The 21,965-nt window shown below is 46.4% G+C and overlaps 1 protein-coding gene across 3 annotated transcripts in view; it reads left to right on the top strand.

Annotated features, from left to right (window-relative positions):
• STON2 (stonin 2) overlaps positions 1-21,965 on the top strand; it is a 174,082-nt gene that overhangs the window by 96,431 nt on the left and 55,686 nt on the right. Inside the window, exons 5-6 of one of the 3 annotated variants that reach the window (XM_069595223.1) lie at positions 12,040-12,176; positions 12,737-12,908. The exons of the other annotated variants lie outside the window; for them this stretch is intronic. Of the exons in view, the coding sequence (XP_069451324.1) occupies positions 12,040-12,176; positions 12,737-12,908 (309 nt within the window). The remainder of the gene's footprint in view (positions 1-12,039; positions 12,177-12,736; positions 12,909-21,965) is intronic. 3 annotated transcript variants of the gene reach the window in all.

Raw genomic sequence — 21,965 nt, 5'->3', positions numbered from 1 at the left:
AGTAAGCGTCCAGGGTGCACTCCCACCACCCTCTGCCCGGGCTGCACATGCGCACTGCTGACTGTGGCCCTTGACCAGGTTTTCTCCAGGCCCATCCTCCCCTTCGCGTCACCTCCGGTGATGTGGAGCCCTGGGGTGCTGGACTGAGCCCTGAACTAGGAGTCAGAAGACCTCGACTGGAGGCTTCACTTTCCCACTTAGCAGTGATCAAGCTTTGAGAAATCACTTAATGCCTCCAAGCCTCTGTTTTTTCATCTGAAGCTTGGCCTTAGTGACACCTACTCAGTGTAACTACTCCACAGCTCAGAGTAATGGAATGTGAAGAACTGGCTATCAGTGGGGACCAGAGCGGGTAGTTAGCCCATGTTCTAAGTGAAGCTTTTAGCAATAAGTTTTACTGGAGACGAGTTGATTTACAATGTTGTGTTAGTCTTGGGTGCACAGCAAAGTGAATCGGTTTTACATGTTCATATATCCACTCTTTTCTAGATTCTTTTCCCATATAGGTCATTACAGATTACTGAGTAGAGTTCCCTGTGCCATACAGAAGGTCCCTATCGGCTCTCCATTTTATATTGAGTAGTGTGTATATGGGTCCTTGGTACAGCGGTCACTGCCTGAACACCTCATGTTGAAGGATGCTCTCCCTAGAGAGGCAGCCCATTCCATGTTCAAGCCATGTTTGCTATCTGCCCACTAGTCCTTTGGCAACCAACTGCTTGGGTTGAACACTGGCTTCCGTACTTATGAGCAGTTTGACCTTGTACAAGACACTTAACTTTCCTGAGCTTCAGTTTCTTTTGTCTACGAAATTAGAACAATCATTGCTAAGGTACTTCAGTCGTGTCCAGCTCTGTGTATGTCCGACCCCATGGACTGTAGCCCACCAGGCTCCTCTGTCCATGAGATTCTCCAGGCAAGAATACTGGAGTGGGTTGCTGTGACCTCCTCTAGGGGATCTTTCCAATCCAGGGATCGAACTGGATCTCCTGCATTGCAGGCAGATTCTTTACTGCTGAGTCACCTGGGAAACCACAGAACAATCATAGTAGTATTAATACTTTCATAGGTTTGATGAGAAAGCTGAAAAATGTACTTAATGCTTTTAGAAAAGTGCTTGATACTATAGATGTGCTTCTTGTCAGCTCTTCTAGTATAATAATAATATAATAATTATTATAGTTATTATCACCATGCCTTGGATCGATAAAGGATAGATCATCTGTTTTCTGTATGACAGCTTCTTCCCTATTTGAAAAGAGCCAGACAGCCTCAGTCCCAGAAACAGCTGACCTGTAAGCTGTTTACTTGAACAGCTTACCGTTCAGCTTAGTTCTACAAAGATGACAAAAGAAGTCCAAGGCACTGAGGTAGGTTTAATACACTCAAGCCCATTTGGAGACCTCAACAGTAAAATATGTTTAATGTCCAAAAAAAACATGATCACTTCTTTCATGGAATTTATATCCCCAGAAGAACAATTTTAAAGGGTATAAATAAAATAAGCCCAGTAAGGAAATGGCTCTGTTTTCTTTGCTGGGTTAAAAAGCAGTGCTTGCTTGTGATGTATGCAAAATACTTGCCTTTTTTGGGTCATTGGTGTGCTTAGCATCTTGGACATTTTAGGGTATGATTGTGATTTTTTTCACCATCTTCTTAAATCTGCACAGCAAGCTGGCTATTCTCATCTGCTAATAGATGCTGTCAGACAGACCCACCCATTACCATGAGACCCCAGGGGACGTGGCCTGAGAGTGCCATCTGGGGCTGGAACCCAGGAAATCCTCTTGCACCACCCCCTCTAGCTTCGCCCCTTCTCGCTGTGACATGGGATAACTTCCTGGGAGTTTGCTTTTGAGAGGCTGGGGGTGGGAGGTGAGGATGGGTGAGTAGATGGGGGAGGTTCTGGGAGAAACCCAGCCACCTTGGATTAGGTGGGGGAGGGGTAGAACCCCATCCACATGTTTGTGATCCATTCTGTCGCTGACTTTTGGATTCAAAAGAGAATCTGTCTGCTGTGTTGCCTGAGGATAACACTTGCTCGCTCTCAGCCAGCCGGGGAGTCTGTTCCCCAGGAAGATGACAGCCCCGATCTGCATCAAGCTGTTGAGGAGTGAAGGAAGGTGGGGCGCCCCCTCCCCTTCCCACAGCGGCTGGCAGCAGTCGGGTGAGGATGTGTGGGCTCCTGGGAGCCTTTTGTTTGGTTTCTCTGGCTTTTACCTCCATTAGCCGCTCTGTATGAAGAGGAAGGAGGATGCAGCTTTTTTTTTCAATTGCGTGCTAATTATTTTTACAAATTGTAGTGGTTCCTGCCATACATTGACATGAGTTAGCCATGGGTGTACATGTGTCCCCCATCCTGAACCCTCCTCCCCGCTCCTGCCCCCACCCCATCTCTCAGGGTCATCCCAGTGCACCAGCCCTGAGCACCCTGTCTCATGCATCGAACCTGGACTGGTGATCTGTTTCACATATGATAATAATATATATGTTTCAATGCTGTTCTCTCAAATCATCCCACCCTCGCCTTTTCTCACAGAGTCCAAAAGTCTGTTCTTTACATCTGTGTCTCTTTTGCTGTCTCGAATATAGGGTCATCAGCTTTTAACCCTCCTTCAGCAGCTTCAGGGAGGTTCTCTTTCCCCTTCTGCTCAAGGACAGAGAGATGCATGGAGACGGCTTTGTGGAATCATTTCAGGGTCTCTGGTCAAAGCTCCTCGCTTATACTGCTGCCTGATGAACGCAAGTGGAGAAGGAAAAGGGCTTGGGACTCACAACATCTCTTAGTACTTTCCTCTCCCCTCCCTCCGGGTAGTGTTGAACTGTGGTCATGCAGATCTATGCAGGCGTCACCGAAACAGGAGATCCCATGGAAGTTTCCCAGCCCCTGGCACAGAGATAGTACTAACCGAAGGCAGAACCTCTGAATGGGATACATCGGGAACAGACATAAAGGACTTAGCTCAGAGTCTGGCACAGGTGGTTGTTGTTGTAGTCACTCAGTCGTGTCAGACTCTACAATCCCATGGACTGGAGCCCGCCAGGCTCCTCTGTCCATGGGATTCTCCAGGCAAGAATATTGCAGCAGGTAGCCATTCCCTTTTTCAGGGGATCTTCTCGACCCAGGGATCAAACACGTGTCTCCTGCATCGCAGGCAGATTCTTCCGGATTCCTTACTGCTGAGCCACCAGGGCTGGCACGTAGTACTGCACATTTCCAAAGACATTTGGGGCTAAATTATCCTGGTTGCTCCCAGCAGGCCTCCGAAGCATCCGCGGCAATCATGAAGGAGCAGTACAGTTCCAGAAGCCACCACGGAGGCTTTTATTTGCTGTAGCCTCCCAGTGTGGTATGCATGCCAGGGGCACGCGCGTGCATGCACACATGCCCGCGTGCATGCATACACGTACACACGTGCACACACACGCACACACATCCGTTTCCCAGGTGCTGCTGCCTTACAGGTGCCTCTCTCTTAATCTGTTCCCGTGTTTTGCACTGTGGTCTTGGTGGTGCCATAGGGTGAACCGATAGGTCATGAATAAGCAGACCCTACATGTGAGCAGAGCTCTCAGTCCCAATCTCTTCTGCTTCCTTCCTTGACCCAATATAATCCCCAGGCAGCTCATCCTTGTTTTCCAGGAATGTCCAGAGACATCTAATGCATCATCCAGTCTGTAAAGCCTGCTAATCCTGGGGCCTGGTGGGCTTTTGAGCAGGTCCTAACAGATGGGCTGAAAGGAGGTGATTCCTGCCCTTGGGGAGCTCATCTAGGGAGATAAGACTGGCACACTTGAGATAATTAGCCACCAATTAAGGACTGACTCATGTGCTGCTGATACAGTGGTAGGCAGTGCAGTGTGGGGGAGGGTGGACTGGAGGGCAGGCACTGGCTTCCTAGGTTCCTAGTGCTGTGCCTTGTGGGAAGATTGAGCAGTGTGTGTGTGTGCGTGTGCGTGTACATGTGTATGTATGTGTGGGGGGAGGATATGTATGATATATAAACTACATTCATATATACACATACATGTGTGGTAGCTTTTCCCACATCGTTTTTTAAACTTAGATCAGAGTTTTAAGTATTTCATTGTAAACATTATTATAAAATTTAAAAAGATTGTAAGAGGAAGAAAAGGAACCTTACCTAATCTCATACATTTTAGTCGTGTCCAACTCTTTGCAACCCCTTGGACTGTAGCCCACCAGGCTCCCCTGTCTATGGGATTTTTCAGGCAAGAATACTGGAATGGGTTGCCATTTTCCTCCTCCAGAGAATCTTCCTGCCCCTGGGATCCAACCCGTGTCTCCTGTGTCTCCTGCATTGGAGGTGGATTCTCGACCCACTGAGAATCCTTTATCCCTAAGATAATTAATTTATCAAAAGTGGTAGCTCATTCTTAGACTCTAGCATCGAGCCCAGCAGCGGGCACAGAAAGGGGGCTATGTGGGTGTTTGTGGATGGCCAGGCTGCTAGTCCTACCCCAGGATCCAGACAAGTGGAAGTGAAAGTCACTCAGTCGTGTCCTGCTCTTTGCGACCCCATGGACTATACGGTGCATGGAATTCTCCAGGCCAGAATACTGGAGTGGGTAGCCATTCCCCTCTCCAAGGGATCTTCCCAACCCAGGGATCAAACCCAGGTCTCCTGCATTGCAGGTGGATTCTTTACCAGCTGAGCCACCAGGGAAGCCCAAGAATACTGGAGTAGGTAGCCTATCCTTTCTCCAGCCGGTCTTCCCAACCCAGGAATCAAGCCCAGGTCTCCCGCATTGCAGGTGGATTCTTTACCAGCTGAGCCACTAGGGAAGCCCAGTATCCAGACAAGGACTTTATAAAGAGCACCAGACTAGCAGCTCTCCCAAGCTGAGTTCTTTACTGCACTGAGTGTGAGGGGGTGGGTGGCAGAGGCTCTGCATGGCACTCAGAGCTCAGGGCTCAGGTGGCAGAGGCTGGGTACCTAGGGAGCGCTTGGCAGCTTCTCTGTTAGGCCATAGAGCCTTCTCGAGATCCAGTAAGGGTAGAGAGGTGGGTACCTGGGATACAGGCTTCTCCCGCAGTGTCTGAAGGTGTTCGTGTTTCCCCCTTTATCCTGTGGAAGAGGCCGTCAGTATCTCCTTTGCCAGACTTCACAAAGAGCAGTCTCATTCCCAAGGTATCCATGCCAGCGAGTTCTGTGGCTTCCGTCTCCCTGCTTTTCAGGTAAAGCAGGCTTACCTGTTGGAACTTGCACAGCTCCAATGAGTCAATCCTGGGCCCTGCTGATGTAAGATGAACTAAAACTGGTTCCGGTGCTCCTGTCCAGGACCCCCTCCCTTCTCCTCTCCTCTCTTTATCCCACTAAACAGTTGGAGCCACAAGTATGCTGACTGGTCCAGCTCTTTGGTCTGGGTTTCCCAGGTGTGTTAGCTTGCTCGAGCTGCCCAAAAAAAGTTACCACAAGCTGGGTGGCCTGAAACAAGAGAAATTCATCCTCTCCTCGTTCTGGAGGCTAGAAACCTGGGGTCAGTGTGTCAGGAGAGACGTGCTTGCTCAAAAGACTGCAAGGAAGAGTCCTTTCCTGCCTCTTCGAGCCTCTGATAGTTACTGGCAGTTCTGGGCATTTCTTGTTTTATGGCAGCATAACTTCAATCTCTGAATCTATCTCTCCATGGTTTTCCGTGTGTATCCGAGTCTCCCTGCCCCTTGTGAGGGCACCAGTGGCTGGATTAAAAGCCCACTCTAGTCCAGTGTGAAAGTGAGAAGCGGAAGTGTCAGTTACTCAGTCATGTCCAACTCTTTGTGACCCTCTGGACTGTAGCCCGCCAGGCTCCTCCGTCCATGGACTTCTCCAGGTAAGAATACTGGAGTGGATAGCAGTTCCCTTCTCCAGGGGATCTTCCTGACCCAGGGGTCGAACCCAGGTCTCCTGCACTGAAGGCAGAGTCTTTACCATCTGAGCCATCAGGGAAGCCTCATTTTAAATAGATTACATTTGCAAAGACTGTATTTCCTGATAAGCTCACATTCACAGGTTCTGGGGGTAGGACATCAGCCTGTCTTTTGGGAAGATACAGTTGAGCCCAGTGTGCTAGATAAGTGTTCAGTGCATAAGTCAAAGGTAATAATAGTACTGGTTTATCATTCTGATGGAGAAAATTGATGTCTTCTCATGTGTCTGGTGATGTAGTTGAGTTGATCCTGTTCCGCTCTCTTGCCCCACCCTGTGAGTTACCAACAGTACTTATTTTCTAAGTAGCCAACCAGGATAATTACCCTGGAGCAAATAATGCCCATCTCCATTCCTTCACATGATTAAATATAAATTAATGAGCAGAGACTTTGTTTCATTCATTTCTATATTCTCAGCATCTTCAAGCCATCATCAACGTGGGACAGAGTAAGCCCAGCAGCCCTTTATTTATTCATCCAGCATTTATTGTATGACTCCTGTTGGCCAGAATGTGTGCTGGGTCTGGGGGAGACAGCACTGAAACCAGTAGTAACTGCATTTTATGGAGCATCTACTTTTTTTTTTGGACACTGGAAAAGGCTCTTTGCATACTTTATCATGGATCCTCACAAAATCCGCAACGTTGGTATCATATCCCTATTTTATAGATGAAAAAACTGGGTGTTAAACTGTTAAACTTTGACTAAAACATGCTCCCAAGAATTGAGCTTGAACCTGAATGGTGTGCTGTGGACTTGCGTTTTCTCTGCTCTTGGAGTGAAGATTTCTGGATAGTGTTCCCAGTTGTTTCCCCAGAAATCTAATAGAGTACTTTTAAAACTAGGTCATCTTTTCAGTATAATAGATTTTAATAAAATATGTAGATAGAAACTGATATTTTGTCTAACATAACACCTCATGGCCAAAGCAGAAGTGGGAACTGTATACTTTCAGGCAAATGTAAACCTTTAGTAATAACAGCACCCAGTTAATAAGAAGTAGTAATGGGAGAAGTGATGGGGGAAAAAAAATCACCATTTTCCAATCTCTGTGCAGGTATAACTAGGCCCTGATTCTCAATGGTTGCTAAGCTCACAAAACCAGAGGTAGTCAATATGAATTGCCTCCTGATGGAAGGACATAAGACCATCTATCAATCAGTTTACTATCCTATTCAGAAATTAAACCTGAATATTTGCAAGCCCCTAGATCTAACTATAAATTCACAGGAAATGCAGGAGGTAGAGGAACTTGTTAAATCACAGTATCATCAAAATGTTGACTGTGGGACAATCTATATGACAAAAGAACCAGGTTCTTTTTTTTTTCTTTCATTTTTTCTTTATTTTATTTTACAATACTGTATTGGTTTTGCCATACATTGACATGAATCCACCACGGGTGTACATGTGTTCCCAAACATGAACCCCCCTCCCACCTCCCTCCCCATAACATCTCTCTGGGTCATCACCATGCACCAGCCCCAAGCATGCTGTATCCTGTGTCGGACATAGGGAACCAGGTTCTTTAATGAATTGCCAGGAAGAAAATAAAGGTGGAAAGATTAAAAAAAGAACTTTTATATTTAAAAAGGCAACATTTGTCGACTAATTACAGAATTGATTTGAATAAGGAACCAAAAAATCTTTAATATTTGGAGAAATTTTCATACTGACTAGATATTGGATAATTAAGTAATTATAGTTTTCTGATGTAACATTTTGGAGAAGGAAATGGCAACCCACTCCAGTGTTCTTGCCTGGAGAATCCCAGGGACGAGGGAGCCTGGTGGGCTGCCGTCTATGGGGTCGCACAGAGTCGGACACGACTGAAGCGACTTAGCAGCAGCAGCAGCAGCAGCAGATGTAACATTTTTGGGTATGCTTGCAGACCTATTCCTTATCTTTTGGATATAAATGTAAAAGTGTTTTTGAATAAAATGATATGATACTGGAATTTGCTTATTCCATTCGGGTAGGGGTATGGGTAAGACAACATTTTAATGCATTGATAATTATTGAAGCTGGTGATACCTACATGGCAGTTTGTTACACTTTTCTCTCTACTTTTATGTATGTTTGAAATTTTCCATAACAAAAGATTTAAAAATAGTTCTGCCAAAAGGAAGTAGTTCAGAAGAGCCGATAAATCAAAAGGGATGAAGGAAAAAAATATCAGTGTCCACATGAAAATAAGCTGGTCCAGTTCCTCCTGGAGTTGTGTTCATTTGCTAGTTATTCTGATGGACCTGGGAACAGCAGCTGAGTAGACCCCGGGCTGAGGGGTCATGAACCGCAGAAACATCATTCCTCTGTTAAAGCAGTCGTCCTGCTCCACCGCTGAGGCCTTTAGAGCGGTGGTCACTACCCGGTATTCATGCTGTTACCTGGAACTCTGCCATTTAAAGAACGTTTTATGTACTCTTTTGGTTAATCTTCAATCACAGGCTTGAAGTAGATAATATCATCCTTACCCGAGAGACCAAGAAGCTGAGTCCCCACCTGTGCCGGGACCAGAGCATACGTAGCCAAGCTGGGGCCCAAGCCCCATCTCTGGTGCCGTCCAGAAGGTCAGGAGGTCAGCCCTCCTGACCCCGCACCAACCAAAGCAAACATTTCTGTCTTTTAAATGCATACCTCTGTCAGAGGAGGGCTGTGCTACCTCTGCCGGGTATGGACTTCTTTCTGGATGGACAGTCTTTGCTGAATATAATTAAGGATAAGAAACACTGCATTGGGCATAAAAATGATGCTAAATTGTAGGGCAGGGTAGGGGACAGGTGCCCCCGAATGCATAAGCTCCTTACCATCTTCTAGGTACCCTGCTGAAAGCGACCATCTAGCATTGGGTCAGCGTCAAAGGGGAGGAGGGAAGGAGCTAGGGTCTCTGTCTTTTTTCTTTTAACCCTTAGAATGAATTGCATCGCATGCAGCCAGTTGTGTCTCGTCTTCTTCCCTTCTTTCTGCTGGCCTCTCTGAGACTTAGCTCACCTTCAAGGCTTTCCTTGCTGGGAAGGGAGGATGGGGAACAGAGAGAGAGAGATTGGCAGGAGAATCAGATCCAAGCACCTGGAATCAAGCTAAGGCCCAGAGTGATGTCCCAAACCATAGAGATGCTTCTGCAGCTGTGTTAGGGTGAAGAACCCAGTAGACTGATGCTGAAGGTCTCTGGCTTTTAAAGGAAAATAGATTCAGAGAGTTAAGGAGATTTGACCCCCCATATCCCTAGACAGTTTTTCTAAGAGAAACGAATTAGTCAAATCACTTCTCAGGGGACCTTTAAATTGTAAGAATGCGAGACAAGCTGTTTCTAAGTAAATATTTGATGCTTGTTCTAACTTGTGTACTAACATTATGTCAGATTTGTGATACCATATATTCTGTGTGTGCAATATCTATAGAATATCTTGGTGTCCCTGTGCACATTTAAGCATTGTTTTATGACTGAGACAATGGAATAACGTACATGCCCGAAGGTGACCCACACATTTTCCGAATGTTATTTCATTCACTGATCAGTAAAAACGAAGGATCGTAGGGGTTAACCTCTCAAAATCTCTGAGCTCACGGAACATCATTCTGCTATTCAAATCAGAGTTGTTGTATCTCTCGTTTTCCAAGATCTTATTATATCTGGCATGTTTAGGAAGCCAGAGGCAGGTTTGGGAATGGAACTCCCAGTTGCATTATTTCTAAGGGAACATGGGCCCCACTTCCTAGTACCACCGTGAGGAATGTGCTGTGCCAAAGATCAGGGCTGCCAACATCGTGTTTCCTTCCTGGATAGAATTTCAGGCCTTACAGCAGGGAGCTAGGTACGAGCAGAGAAATGGGGCCAGGGACCAGGTGACGGGATATCACGGCATCTTGTAAACAGCCAGGGTCCTTGGGCAGATAAAGAAAAACAGGAACCTCCAGACTGACAGGAAGCTGCACATTTTTTGAGTGATAAGTATCCTGGAAGCGGACACAGAAAGGCGGGAAAAGTCAGGAATCTCTTGCATCAAAATGTAACTTGTTGTTTGTGATGCTCTCATTACAATAAAATTAGCCTTACAGATAGGAAGCACTCATGCACCAAAGCGGTGACTCTTCTGATCTGAGTAAGGACAAAGCCCCTCCTCCCCTCGGAAAGATGGAGCTGGGATGAAAATCAGGGGCTACGGCCCCCAAACTCCTCCTCCCCCAGTGACTATCCCACCCTCTCATCTGCATGCCCCTCATCACCAGCTGATGCTGACTATGACGCTGAGATGGTTGGATGGCATCACCGACTCACTGGACTTGAGTTTGAGCAAACTCCGCGAGTTGGTGATGGATAGGGAGGCCTGATGTGCTGCAGTCCATGGGGTCGCAAAGAGTCTGAGATGACTGAGCAACTGAACCACATTACCGGCTTGCTGAAGAAACCCAGGACGGCAGCTCCTCTTCAGGTCTGCCTGCTCTCTCTCTCAGGGTCTATTCTCACTTAAGTCTGCTCTCACTTCACTTTCTTAGCCTCCTAGCTTCATCCCTAAATTCTCTTGAGATGAAGAAAGAACCTTTGAGTCCACTGGGAACATATTGGACCAGCCCTTATTGCACACTTGTGTGCTGGGTGTGCGCTCTGAGATGGCTGTCTCAATCTGAAACTCGGGTTAGTAATAGCCCCGCTTCATCGGATTGTTGAGAGGAAGGCTTCATGAAATTAACAAGTGCAAAGCGTTAAGAAATGTGCAGAGTGGCAGCTGAGGTGTCGTCATTGTTACTGATCCTCACAGTGGCTGGTGGTGTGGTTTCAGTCTTCGGGTCCTCCCCATTCTGTATGCAGGTGTCAAGTGTGGGGTTTAGACAGAGCTGGGAAAGGAAGTGGGCATTCTGACATTGAGTCACAAAGCGTCCTGTGACCCACGTAAGGGACCCTTTAGTAAAGCAGGAGTCCCACGCCATAAATCTACCTTTGACTTTTTTTTTTTTTGACTCTGACTTGCTAGTAGTCATTCTGTATGCTGTTATGGAAAATCCTGAAAATATAAGAACACATCATCAGTGCAGTTCAGTCACTCAGTCCTGTCTGACTCTTTGTGACCCCATGGACTGCCGCACACCTTAGCACTTTAATATACTTTAATACTAAATTAAATATACTGTATACTTTAATTCCGATTGTGTTATTTTCCCGGTTGTGTTATTTTTAAAAGGCTATTCATATGTGCTTTACATGCATAAATATTTCTGAAGCAGATACATAAGAAATTCCTAGCCTCTGGGGAATAGGGCTGGTTGTTAGAATAGGCAGTTATTTACTTTTTATATTATATCCTTACAAACTGCTTGAAATGTTTTGTCTTGAATTTTTCTCTAAGTTTAAAAAAGTAAAAAAAGAAAAAGGAAGGTGTGTTAGTCTAATCAGGCTGCGATAACAAAATGCTACAGACTGAGTGACTTATAAGCAACAGAAATTTATTTCTCGTAGTTCTGGAGGCTGGAAGCCTGAGATCAGGTCAGGGTCCTCTTTCGAGTCTCAGACTTATTCTTGTATCATCACCTGCAGGAAGGGCTCCTTTATAAGAGACCGCCATTCACGAGGGCTCCACCCTCATGCCCTAATCACCTCCCGAAGCCTCACCTCCTGACCCCATCGCTTTGGATCCCAGCATGTGGATTTCAGGAGGACTTAAACATTCAGACGAAAAGTATGCCAGTAATCCATCTCTGTATTTCTTGAACCTCAAACGCTTCCTGGTCCCAAGTAGAAAACATCTGGAAAATGAAACTTTGACACTTTAAGTCCTGGTCTTGGAGATTCACAGTAGCTGCATGTTAAAGGTTGTGAGGAGCTGAGGGCTTCCCAGGCTGCTCAGCGGCAAAGAAGCCACCTGCCAATGCAGGAGACCTGAGTTCAATCCCTGGGTCGGGAAGATCCCCTGGAGAAGAAGGTGGCAACACACGCCAGTATTCTTGCCTGGGACATTCCATGGACAGAGGAGCCTGGCGGGCTTCAGTCTGTGGGATCACAGAGTCAGACACAGCTTAGCAACTAAACAAGAGTAAAGAAGCCTGTGCAGCACATTTTTGTGTGTGTGTGTTTGTTTGTTTGTTTGTTTGTTTACTTTTATTATACCTATTAGTATCTTGCAGAAGTACATTTCATGGCACATCAGTTTTGGAAATGGTCTATAAAAAAATTAAGCCTTCGGTCAACTGCAGGATATCTCCCATTTATGAAAGACTTCATTTCAGGACTGATCAACAGCCAAGCTCTCAGGTAACAAGTTCTTGCATTTTCCACGTGCCTCCATTCCTTAAATCTTGATTTTCTGATACTTGTTTCAAGAACGTGCCTCTTATACAAGGCAAGGAATCTTCATTCTCTGAAACTGAGAGCCTAAAAGAGAAATTCATTCTCTAAATTGCATCCAGGCTTGCCCACTCACGGCCTTTCCAGGCCCCTGCACCGAGGTTACCCTCTTCCTCTCATTTTCTGTGCTAGGATTGATGCTCAGATAGAGGAGAAACAAGTTACAGGGTTCCATGTGAAAGTACGCGCGCAAAAGCCTGGCCTTTTCAAAGTAAGCTTTGCACTGAGCTTTTGGAATCTAACTTCCCAAGTGTTATCTGCTTTCCCGAGTACCCAGGCTTGTGCAGATGGAGTTTAAAGTTCAGGAAGTATTCACAAAGGAAATCAGAAGCAAGATCTCCAAAGACCCTCCCAGTCTGCACCTGGCCTCTCCCTCCTCCTGGGTGTGCCCGCCCCGCCTGAGAAGGCCAGTGAGTAACCTGCAGGGTTTTTTTGTTTTTTTTTTCATCTTGGCCCTTCCCACCCAGACGGGAGGACGGAGTGGCAGACAGGCAGCAGGCAGGCGGCAGGGAGTCCTGTTCCAGCATGCATGGGGCATACCTCTTCCCGCACACACGTCTGGACCCCTTGCCACCCTCCAGCACCCCACGAGGAGCCTGAGCCCCAGCAAGGGTCCGCAGGGGGCCTCTGCCCACCATGGTAAGGACTGCCAGCAGTGGTAACACTTCATTCATCGGATTTGCTTTTGGTGTTGGCTTTCCTTTTCCATCGTGTTTAAGATGGGAGAGTTTCGGATAGAATCCAAGCTGTTTGGTTTGGTTGATTGGCTCGTTCTCAGTGGTCCCAAGACAAAGGCAAGTCTTCTCCCAGCCGGGTTTATCAGAACTTGTAATCTGATAGCCGGGCCTTGAGCAACATTTCACCTTCTTATTACTTCTGGTTAGTTGAGTTTACCTTTTGGCCCCCGTAGGAAAGAAAATGGCATTGCTTACCAAATAGGTTTTTGGAGAAGGAAAGGCAGGTAAGAATTGTGGGCATTTTAATCCGTGGGCACCCCTGACTCATTGAAATGTAGCTGAATCCTTAGCATAACTTTAAAGTAGACCCAAATGACATTTCCTCTCAAACTTGGTAAACGGAAAGCCCTATTTTCAGTATTGAATGAAAGATGCCAGCAGAAAGGTTTAAGTCAAAGGGTTAGAAGGTAAGTCGGTCAAAGGGTTAGAAGATAAGTCGGTCTTGTTAAGGATATCTGAACGTGGAACTGTTGGATTAAGTCTGCGGTGCTCTGGGAAGAGAGAAGTCAGATGTTCAATGTGGGATTCATGTGGTATTTCGGGGAGAAAACTGAGACCTTTGTGTGGTGTGAGGAGAATTCTGTGAGGGGAGAGTCGCGAGGCAAATGGAGGAGGTTGGGAAGCAGGTTTTTCTGTGTAGAGCTGGTGCCAAGGACTTCTCCCTCGATTGCTGGGGGTGAGAGAGTAATTCAGAGCAATCAAGCGCTGCATTGTTCACAGGCTTCTGAGTTCCAAATATTTATTCTGAACACAAGCCGTTGACTGCACTGGCATGCGAAGGAATGAAACGGCTGCCTCTGGGTCCTTGCCTTGCCTGAACTTTAATACCTAAGGAGATTTCAGGAAAAATGTTGTAGGAAAGACATTTACGTAAGTGTCACGTGAATTTGATACTACACTGGGCGTGCTTCATGCTCAGGTGTGTCCGACTCTTTGGCGACCCTGTGGAATGTAGCCCGCCAGGCTCCTCTGTCCATGGAATTCTCCAGGCAAGAATACTGGAGTGGGTTGCCATTTCCTCCTCGAAGGGATCTTCCCGACCCAGGGATCGAACCCACGTCTCTTGCATCTCCCGCATTGGTAGTGGGATTCCTTACCTCTGAGCCACCTGGGAAGCTCTGATACTTCACCAGTATATTTGAGATGCTCTGTTCTTTTAATAGCCATGAACAGTTACACCGTGATTAAATTAGAGTGTGGAGGTGATGAGCTAAGTGATTTTGTAGGAGAATGGTAAGGGAAACCGCGATAGAAATTACCCAAACCAGAAGCACTTCCAAGACACATGTGAGAGTTTGACTGATGTCCAGGTGTCTGCAAATGCAGCCCTGGTTCTTTCTTGGCCCTGCTCTGCAAGCAACTGAAGGATTCTCTATCAGGAGCACCCTGTACTTAGCATGTCTAGGGTTTTAGAGCAGTAGTGAATAATAGTCCTGAAAAGTACTGTACCCAGAAGGGGATGAAGTTGGGGTGTGTGTGTGTGTGTGTGTGTGTGTGTGTGTGTTGAAGTAGGGAGGGGCACAGGCAGGGTGAATATCTCCTTAGATAGCATACCCCTCTTCTATGTTTCAGAAAGTACAGGATGGCTTTTGCTGAACAGAAATCAGCGATTTGTCATCATTGTCATTATCAATGTTCCTGTGGTGATAATGCCAGTAGTTTGCTTTTTCACACTTACGGATTCCCCTTGGCTAATTAATCAAATGCACAGTTTGACTGCAGTCCAATCAACCAGCCCATTAGAAGGCATCTAAGAATGCCACTTACTTTGTAGCCAAGGGAGCAAGAGATGGGGGGAGGATGGGTATCTTTATGATAATTTTACCTCGAGACGCAAGGTTTCAGTTTGGGACTCTTTACAGTTGTGATTGAAAAAACAGATGCTCCTCCAGGCCACCTGTGGACTTAACAGAAACCATAGCCCTTCTGACTCTCATAGGCATTTGCGCTTTGGATGCTAAGCGTTATGAGAACGGTATAAGAACGTCTCTATCAGGAGCACCCTGTACTTAGCATGTCTAGGGTTTTAGAGCAGTAGTGAATAATAGTCCTGAAAAGTACTGTACCCAGAAGGGGATGAAGTTGGGGTGTGTGTGTGTGTGTGTGTGTGTGTGTGTGTGTGTGTGTGTGTTGAAGTAGGGAGGGGCACAGGCAGGGTGAATATCTTACCATTCTTACCAAACCTCCTCCTTGCCCTGATTCAGTGCTCAGGAATAGAATACAGATCTGAAGAGTGTGGACAACATTTCTTCTTATAGAAGTCCTGTTCTAAACGTTTTCAGAACTTACTAGAATTTCCTCATAGATTGAGTGTGGTATCTTCTTGAATTTGGCTTTTCTGAGGCATCTTTATGATGAATTTCTCGCTGCTTTTTTCGTTGTGTTTTTCATCCTCTCCTGTTTCTTAGTCTTTGAAGCAGTGCTCTGACCAGGCAGCATGAAAACCGACTCTGTTCAACGGGAACCAAACCATGCTCTTGAGCCGGCCTTGCCCTTGAGCAATGGCTGCTCTCCCTCACATTCCTCAGAGAGCCTTCAGGCTCTGCCTAACCCCAGCCACTCTGTGCTTTCTGCTTTCTGCAGTTCTTTTCTCTAGCACCTCCCGCTGCCCCAGACCTCACAAGCAGCTGTGGGGAGAAGTTGAGTGAAGTGCCCCGAAAGGTCGTGCTAATTTTTGTAAAACACAGAAAGCAGCACCTTAATGATAGGGATGCTCTAATAGCTGCTGCACACATCTGAGGGGCGGGGTCAGGGAAGACAGTTGTGGAATCAGCCGCTGTTGTTCAGTTGCTCAGCCCTATCCGACTCTTTGCCACCCCATGGACTGCAGCACGCCAGGCCTCCCTGTCCATCACCAACTCCCAGAGTTTACTCAGACTCATGTCCATCAGTGATGCCATCCAACCATCTCATCCTCTGTCATCCCCTTCTCCTCCTGCCCTCAATCTTTCCCAGCATCAGGGGCTTTTCCAATGAGTCAGCTCTTCGCATCAGGTGGTCGAAGCACTGGAGCTTCAGCTTCAGCATCATTCCTTCCAATGAACATTCAGGACTGATCTCCTTTAGGATGGACTGGTTGTATCTCCTCGCAGTCCAAGGGACTCTCAAGAGTCTTCTCCAACACCACAGTTCAAAAGCATCAATTCTTCGGTGTGCAGCTTTCTTTATAGTCCAACTCTCACATCCGTACATGACCACTGGAAAAACTGTAGCTCAGCCACTGTAGTTTAGTGCATTTCTTAAATGGTCACAGGGCAAGGGTAACCAAGGGGGAAAGTGGGAATGAAGAGGGCTTCGCCAGCAGCTGAGGCCGAAATATAATTGGCCTCAGCCTGTAATCTTCAGGGAGCTCTGGTTTCCTGCTCCTCAAGGCCATCTGCTGCTCTCGGGTGTCCCTTTTTTTCTGTAATACTTCCTATGCTTTGCTGGTCCTCATGTTAATGTTGAGGGTCTTTTGGAGGCTATAACCCTGGTGATCATTCAGTCACCTTTCATCTGTAGGCACGTCCTCAGCACATCATCATGAGGGTGGCATGCCACCCAGCCTCATCTTTAAAAGCCTCAAGGATAAAATAAAATGTGCTGAGAGTAAATATATTTCTTTTGCTTTCGTTTGAGACCAAGATCTTGAGGACTAAGGTGTGTGTGCGCACGCACCCGCAGGCAGGGATAGAAATGAGGAACGTCAGAAGAATTTCACCCTGGGGATTTTAGGACATCGTGAGATGAAGGCGAAAACTTCGGCCCGCGCTTAGAAACCCCATTTGGCCGGAGCCAACGTTTTTTTCTCATTAGGTTGTGTAATAGAGTGATTGCAAATAATGGCCCCAGTTATTTCCCTCTTTGAATCTAGTCCCTGTGATGTGACTTTGAAGCTTCTCTTATCAAGCAATGGAGTCTGTTTCCCCAGCCCTTGAGTCTGTGCTTGGCTTCCTAAGTGACTTAGGCCATAACGTTTGCAGAAGGAAAGATGTGCTCATGTACTGGTCCTCACCCTAAGTCTGAAGAGGCCTCACACACTTCTGCTTCAGTTCAGTTCAGTCTCAGTCAGGTCTGACTCCTTGCCGTCCCATGGACCGCAGCACGCCAGGCCTCTCTGTCCATCACCAACTCCTGGAGTTTACTCAAACTTCTGCTTACTCCCTGGAATCCAACCCAGTCACCATAGGGACACTCCTGGACTCAGTGGCTGTGGCCCTAAGACCCTTGTCACCCTAGCTGATAGTGATCTTGTACCAGACATGTGGATGAAGCAATCCTAGACCAGCCAGCTGACCTTAGACCCATGAGCGGGTCCAGCAGAGATCAGACAAACTGATCCAGGTTCACAGTCTCATGAGCAGTAGCTCAGGCTTATTGCTTCCTGCCACTGAGCTGCGGGATGGTTCATTATGCTAACACTAACTGATGGGTACATGCGGTCCTCTGGAAACAGGCCCTCAGTGTCCACTTTTGGGTCTGTTATTGTCATCACAAATGCTTAGCAAGACTCAACATAAGAGATTCAGTCATTGGATGGAGGGGGTTTATGAGGTGTGGGAGTGGGGGTGGGGGTCCCGATTCTTATCTTTGTCGGTGTTACTTTGAGACCTTTTTAACAACACAGCCACCTGGACCTTGTACCACAGTAGTCAACTGAATATCTGTAGATCAGAACTAGGAATCTGTAATTTAGAAGCTCTGATGATTGGGTAAGATTGAAAGCCACTCATCTAATGGTCTTGTCAATTCGTTCCATTACTGAAAGATGTTATGATTCCAGTTCACCTGTGCTTAGTCATAGAACACTCAAGTGGTTCAGAGTTCACCACTGACTCGGTATACTTCCAGCTGTGTAAGTAAACCTTATAATCATCTTTGAGCAAAAGCACCTTGACCTGAGCCTACATGGGAAAACGTTCACAGGGTCAGGCTGATGATGGCTAGAACTACGTGTTGTTTATCCTTGTATCCCCTGGGATTTAGAACATGGTGTGGACTTCATGCATATGAATCTTGGGTGTTGGGGATGTAATGGGACCCTGCTTTGAGGACCTTGTAGTGTAATGAGAGAAATCAGAGATCCATGACTTGTTATGTATTAAGGAATCAAGGCAAAAAATAAAATGCAAACTTTTAATTCATAAACTGCAGGTTAATTTTTGCTAAGGTGGATATATCAGTTAGTTATTGAGGTACTAATGCTGTGTTACAAGCAAAATCTCAGCCGCATATAACAGTATGCTTTAACCCCATGAATGTAGGTTGGGGTGAGGAGAGTCAGCTGATCTTGTCTGGGCTTCGGGCATGGCTTCCTCCTCCCCCCTGGAACCAGCTGTTAGTTTGGGCACGCTCTTCTCATGGCGATGGCAGAGATACAAGAGCACAAACTACGGCGAGCACACTCATTTCATTCTTCTGGTTATGTCATTAATGTTTACCTCCTGGAGAGCAATGTAAGTCAAATTGCCAAGTCCATCGTCAAAGGGTGGGGAAAAGTTCGCTGGCAAGGAGAGAGCATAAAGTCATGGGACAAAGGGCAGGGATACTGCAAGGGGTGACGAATCAGGACTGTTACAGTTAAGCTTCCTTAGTGGAGGAGTGGGGTGTGTGTGTGTGTGTGTGCGTGTGCGTGTGCGTGTGCGTGTGCACGTGCATGCGTGCGAGGCGGTTGGGGGGGGGGGGGCTTGTGTCCTTTTGCCTGCTCCGAAAAGCTGGTGGAGTCATAGTGGGATCTCAGGGTAACAGGAGGCAGAAAGTGTCCGTCTTCTGGAACCAGTCGGTTCCTTGTAAAGCGTCAGACTGCTACTGTGGTCTAGCCAATGGAATTTAAAGGGAAGGAATTCCTGCAGGGACTTCAAACTTGACAGATACAGACATGGCACTGAAATTCCAACAAAACGCCTGCATTTCCATTCCTGCTCTGTCGTCCAAAATGCAAAGGGTTATGTGGGTGGGTGAGGGGGGCCACTGGACTTGGCCATGGATTTCCAGGACGGGCATTGTTGGAGTGGAGTCATAACTTTACATCACACACATCCCTTTTTCTTAGGCAAGGTTTCCATGTAGTCTGAACACTTAGGACCTTTTGCTTTTTGACAGAAATGAAAGTGCACCATGTAAAAGTGGTGACTCCGGTTTTATCTGGGGACCTTACCTTAGCCTGGGAGACAGCCTCTTAGATATCTCTAAGGAACTACTCTGAAGAGGTCAGGGAGGAGCCAGAATATATATGAATCTTTTTATTTTTGCTGGAAAAAAAAAAAAAACGTGTAGTCAAACATCCAATGATGACTGCTAATCACAAAGAACAGACATCTCAAGTTAATGATTTTAACTTAATGATTTTAGTGCTTTTCCATGTATGGCAAGATGCAGGAATCCAGGAGTCATTGAATTTTTTACTTCTATATGGATCTTATCTAGGGGCTGGGATATCCAAGCCCAGAATGCTTCCTGTTTTACTCCACCGTGAATTCCCCTCAGGGCACTCTGTTGGCAGATGACAGTGGTCACCAGTTACTTGATCCTTATAAAACTGGAATGGTGGGTAACATTCTTTTCTTTATATCCCTAAACCCTTCTCTAGCAATGCAGTGGTTAAATGAGATTTGGGTGAGGACCCTTCCTTAATGATCCGTTTTCCCTGAAGGGTTCTGTGCAAGACTTGTACCTGTGCGTCTGGTTCAGATAGGAAGCCAGGGTTCTAAAAGATGATTGTGGTTCTCAGGACAGAGACCCTGTTTTACTGGGTTGTTTTTGTTGTTTAATCGCTCAGTCACTTCTGACTCTTTGTGACATGATGGACTGTAGCTCACCAGGCTCCTCTCTCCATTGAATTTATCAGGCAAGAATACTGGAGTGGGTTGCCATTTCCTTCCCCAGAGGGTCTTCCCAACCCAAGAATCAAACTCCTGTCTCTCCTTTCCATTAGCAGGCAGGCTCTTTACCACCGAGCCCCCTGGGGAGCCCATTTTACAGTGTTAACTAAGCATAATAACGGAGTACTTTATTTCCAGGGCTGCTGCTGATCCATGTGTCCTTGGATCTATGTGGTGTATCAAATTTACCTCCAAGGAAACTGAGATACAAAGGTTTATGTAACTTCCCTGAGACCATGTCTTACTAGCCAGCCAAGATTAGTAACCTGTCTTCTTGGTTTTTCAGCTTTTGCTTGATTTCTCGATGCTGCCTCGTTTCACAAAAATACGTATAAGGATATCATTACCTACAGAGTTTATCCTCCTAAGAAATCCTGCCCTTCTGGTATTTATGGTCCATGGGAAACAAGCAAGTCTAGTAGGAAGGTATTCAGTGACATGAGATTTCACACCACGAGGTTAGAGAAAGTAAGCTGGATTAGAGGTCATTTCTAAATTGTGAGGTTTCTTTGTTACTCTGTTGATCCCAGCAATAAATTGGGATGAGGGCTGTTGACAGGACACTCCCAGGGTCCTTAGGACGGTGTGTATTTTCTGAGCCCTCATCTACTGTTTCTGTTCCCTGGTGACAGCTCAGCAACTGCTTGCAGTGTTCTCTGACAAAGAGTTTCTATTCTGTCTGGACAACTGATTTGAGTAAATAGCTCATTTAAATGAATGCTTTTCAGGAGGCATGATGTGATTCAAGTGTGCCTTGCTAGTGGTATTTTTGTCAAAGTGACACATGTAAGCTATCAAAGAATTGCAGTCATCTCGAATATATAAGGTCTGCTGCAACTAACGGAGAAGGCGATGGCACCCGACTCCAGTACTCTTGCCTGGAGAATCCCAGGGACGGGGGAGCCTGGTGGGCTGCAGTCCAAGGGGTCGCGAAGAGTCAGACATGACTGAGCGACTTCACTTTCACTTTCACTTTTCACTTTCATGCATTGGAGAAGGACGTGGCAACCCACTCCAGTGTTCTTGCCTGGAGAATCCCAGGGACGGGGGAGCCTGGTGGGCTGCCATTTATGGGGTCGCACAGAGTCAGACACAACTGAAGCGACTTAGCAGCAGCAGCTACAATTAATGTTCCAGCTGGTTTCTTGGGTAGGTGGTTTCCATTCCGGTGATGGCTTTGCTGAAAACAGGTATCTCCCTTGTAACCCTGATGCCGCAGAGTATATTGTTCTTTGAGCAGTGATTTAATATCCTGTTCCTCCCTCTTGCTTAATGCCAAAGGCCATGTCTGTGTGGTTTCCCAGGGAAAACCTAGAAACCAGCCTAACGGAATCAAAATAAATGGCCGTTCGATAAATGAATGGGTGAGTGAATGTTAAGACTGTAACATCCAGCTCCTAGAAAACTTTAGGATTTGTTCCAGGTGTTTCTGCCCCTGGAAAGGGCCAGCAAAGGGTTAATGTGCTTTTGGGGAGCAGGTGGCATTTGGATATGGATCTCTCCAGAGCTGCTAGAATCACATTCTTTCTGCTACTATAGCAACAGGTTGAGAATTCTGCCTGGCATTGTCTTCTGCCTACATTGGAGATGGCTGAGTGCAGGCAACTTCATTGTCTGGTTGGGGGGACAACGGTTATGTCTTTTTTTCTCTGCGATGTTTCCGTGAAGCAGCTTTTTGGCAGAGACAAAGAGGCCAACACAAAGCAAGGGCTAAGAATCATGGAAAGGCAGAGAGAGATTTTGTTTTGATTGGAACAACAGTTCCAATCTCTTGTCCCTTGAAGAGGTGTGAGGCAGTGGGAAGAATTGAGGTTTAATCTCTAGTCAATAGAATCTTTTTTTTTTTTCCTCCCTTTTTAATGAGACTTCTGTTCTGAGAGCTCTCCTCAAGCCAATCAGGAAAGATAAGTGGTGGCGATTGTTTTCCCCTGGTGTCACGGAGAGGAAAGGAAACAGGGAGTCTGATGAGAAAGGTGCTTAGGTGCTGTTGACTTCCTAGGAGGCTTCACAGGCACCTGGAAAATGCCCCGTGTGTCACTCGGGGTGATGCTTGTCATCTGGGGGTGGGGGTGATCTGAGTTTAGGGCTAATTGTAGTTC

This window comes from Ovis canadensis, chromosome 7 (genome assembly GCF_042477335.2).
Source record: "Ovis canadensis isolate MfBH-ARS-UI-01 breed Bighorn chromosome 7, ARS-UI_OviCan_v2, whole genome shotgun sequence".
In the NCBI taxonomy this organism is placed as follows: Eukaryota; Metazoa; Chordata; class Mammalia; order Artiodactyla; family Bovidae; genus Ovis; species Ovis canadensis.
Note: the sequence above shows the minus strand (reverse complement) of the source record. Positions and strands in the feature narration are given on the sequence as shown.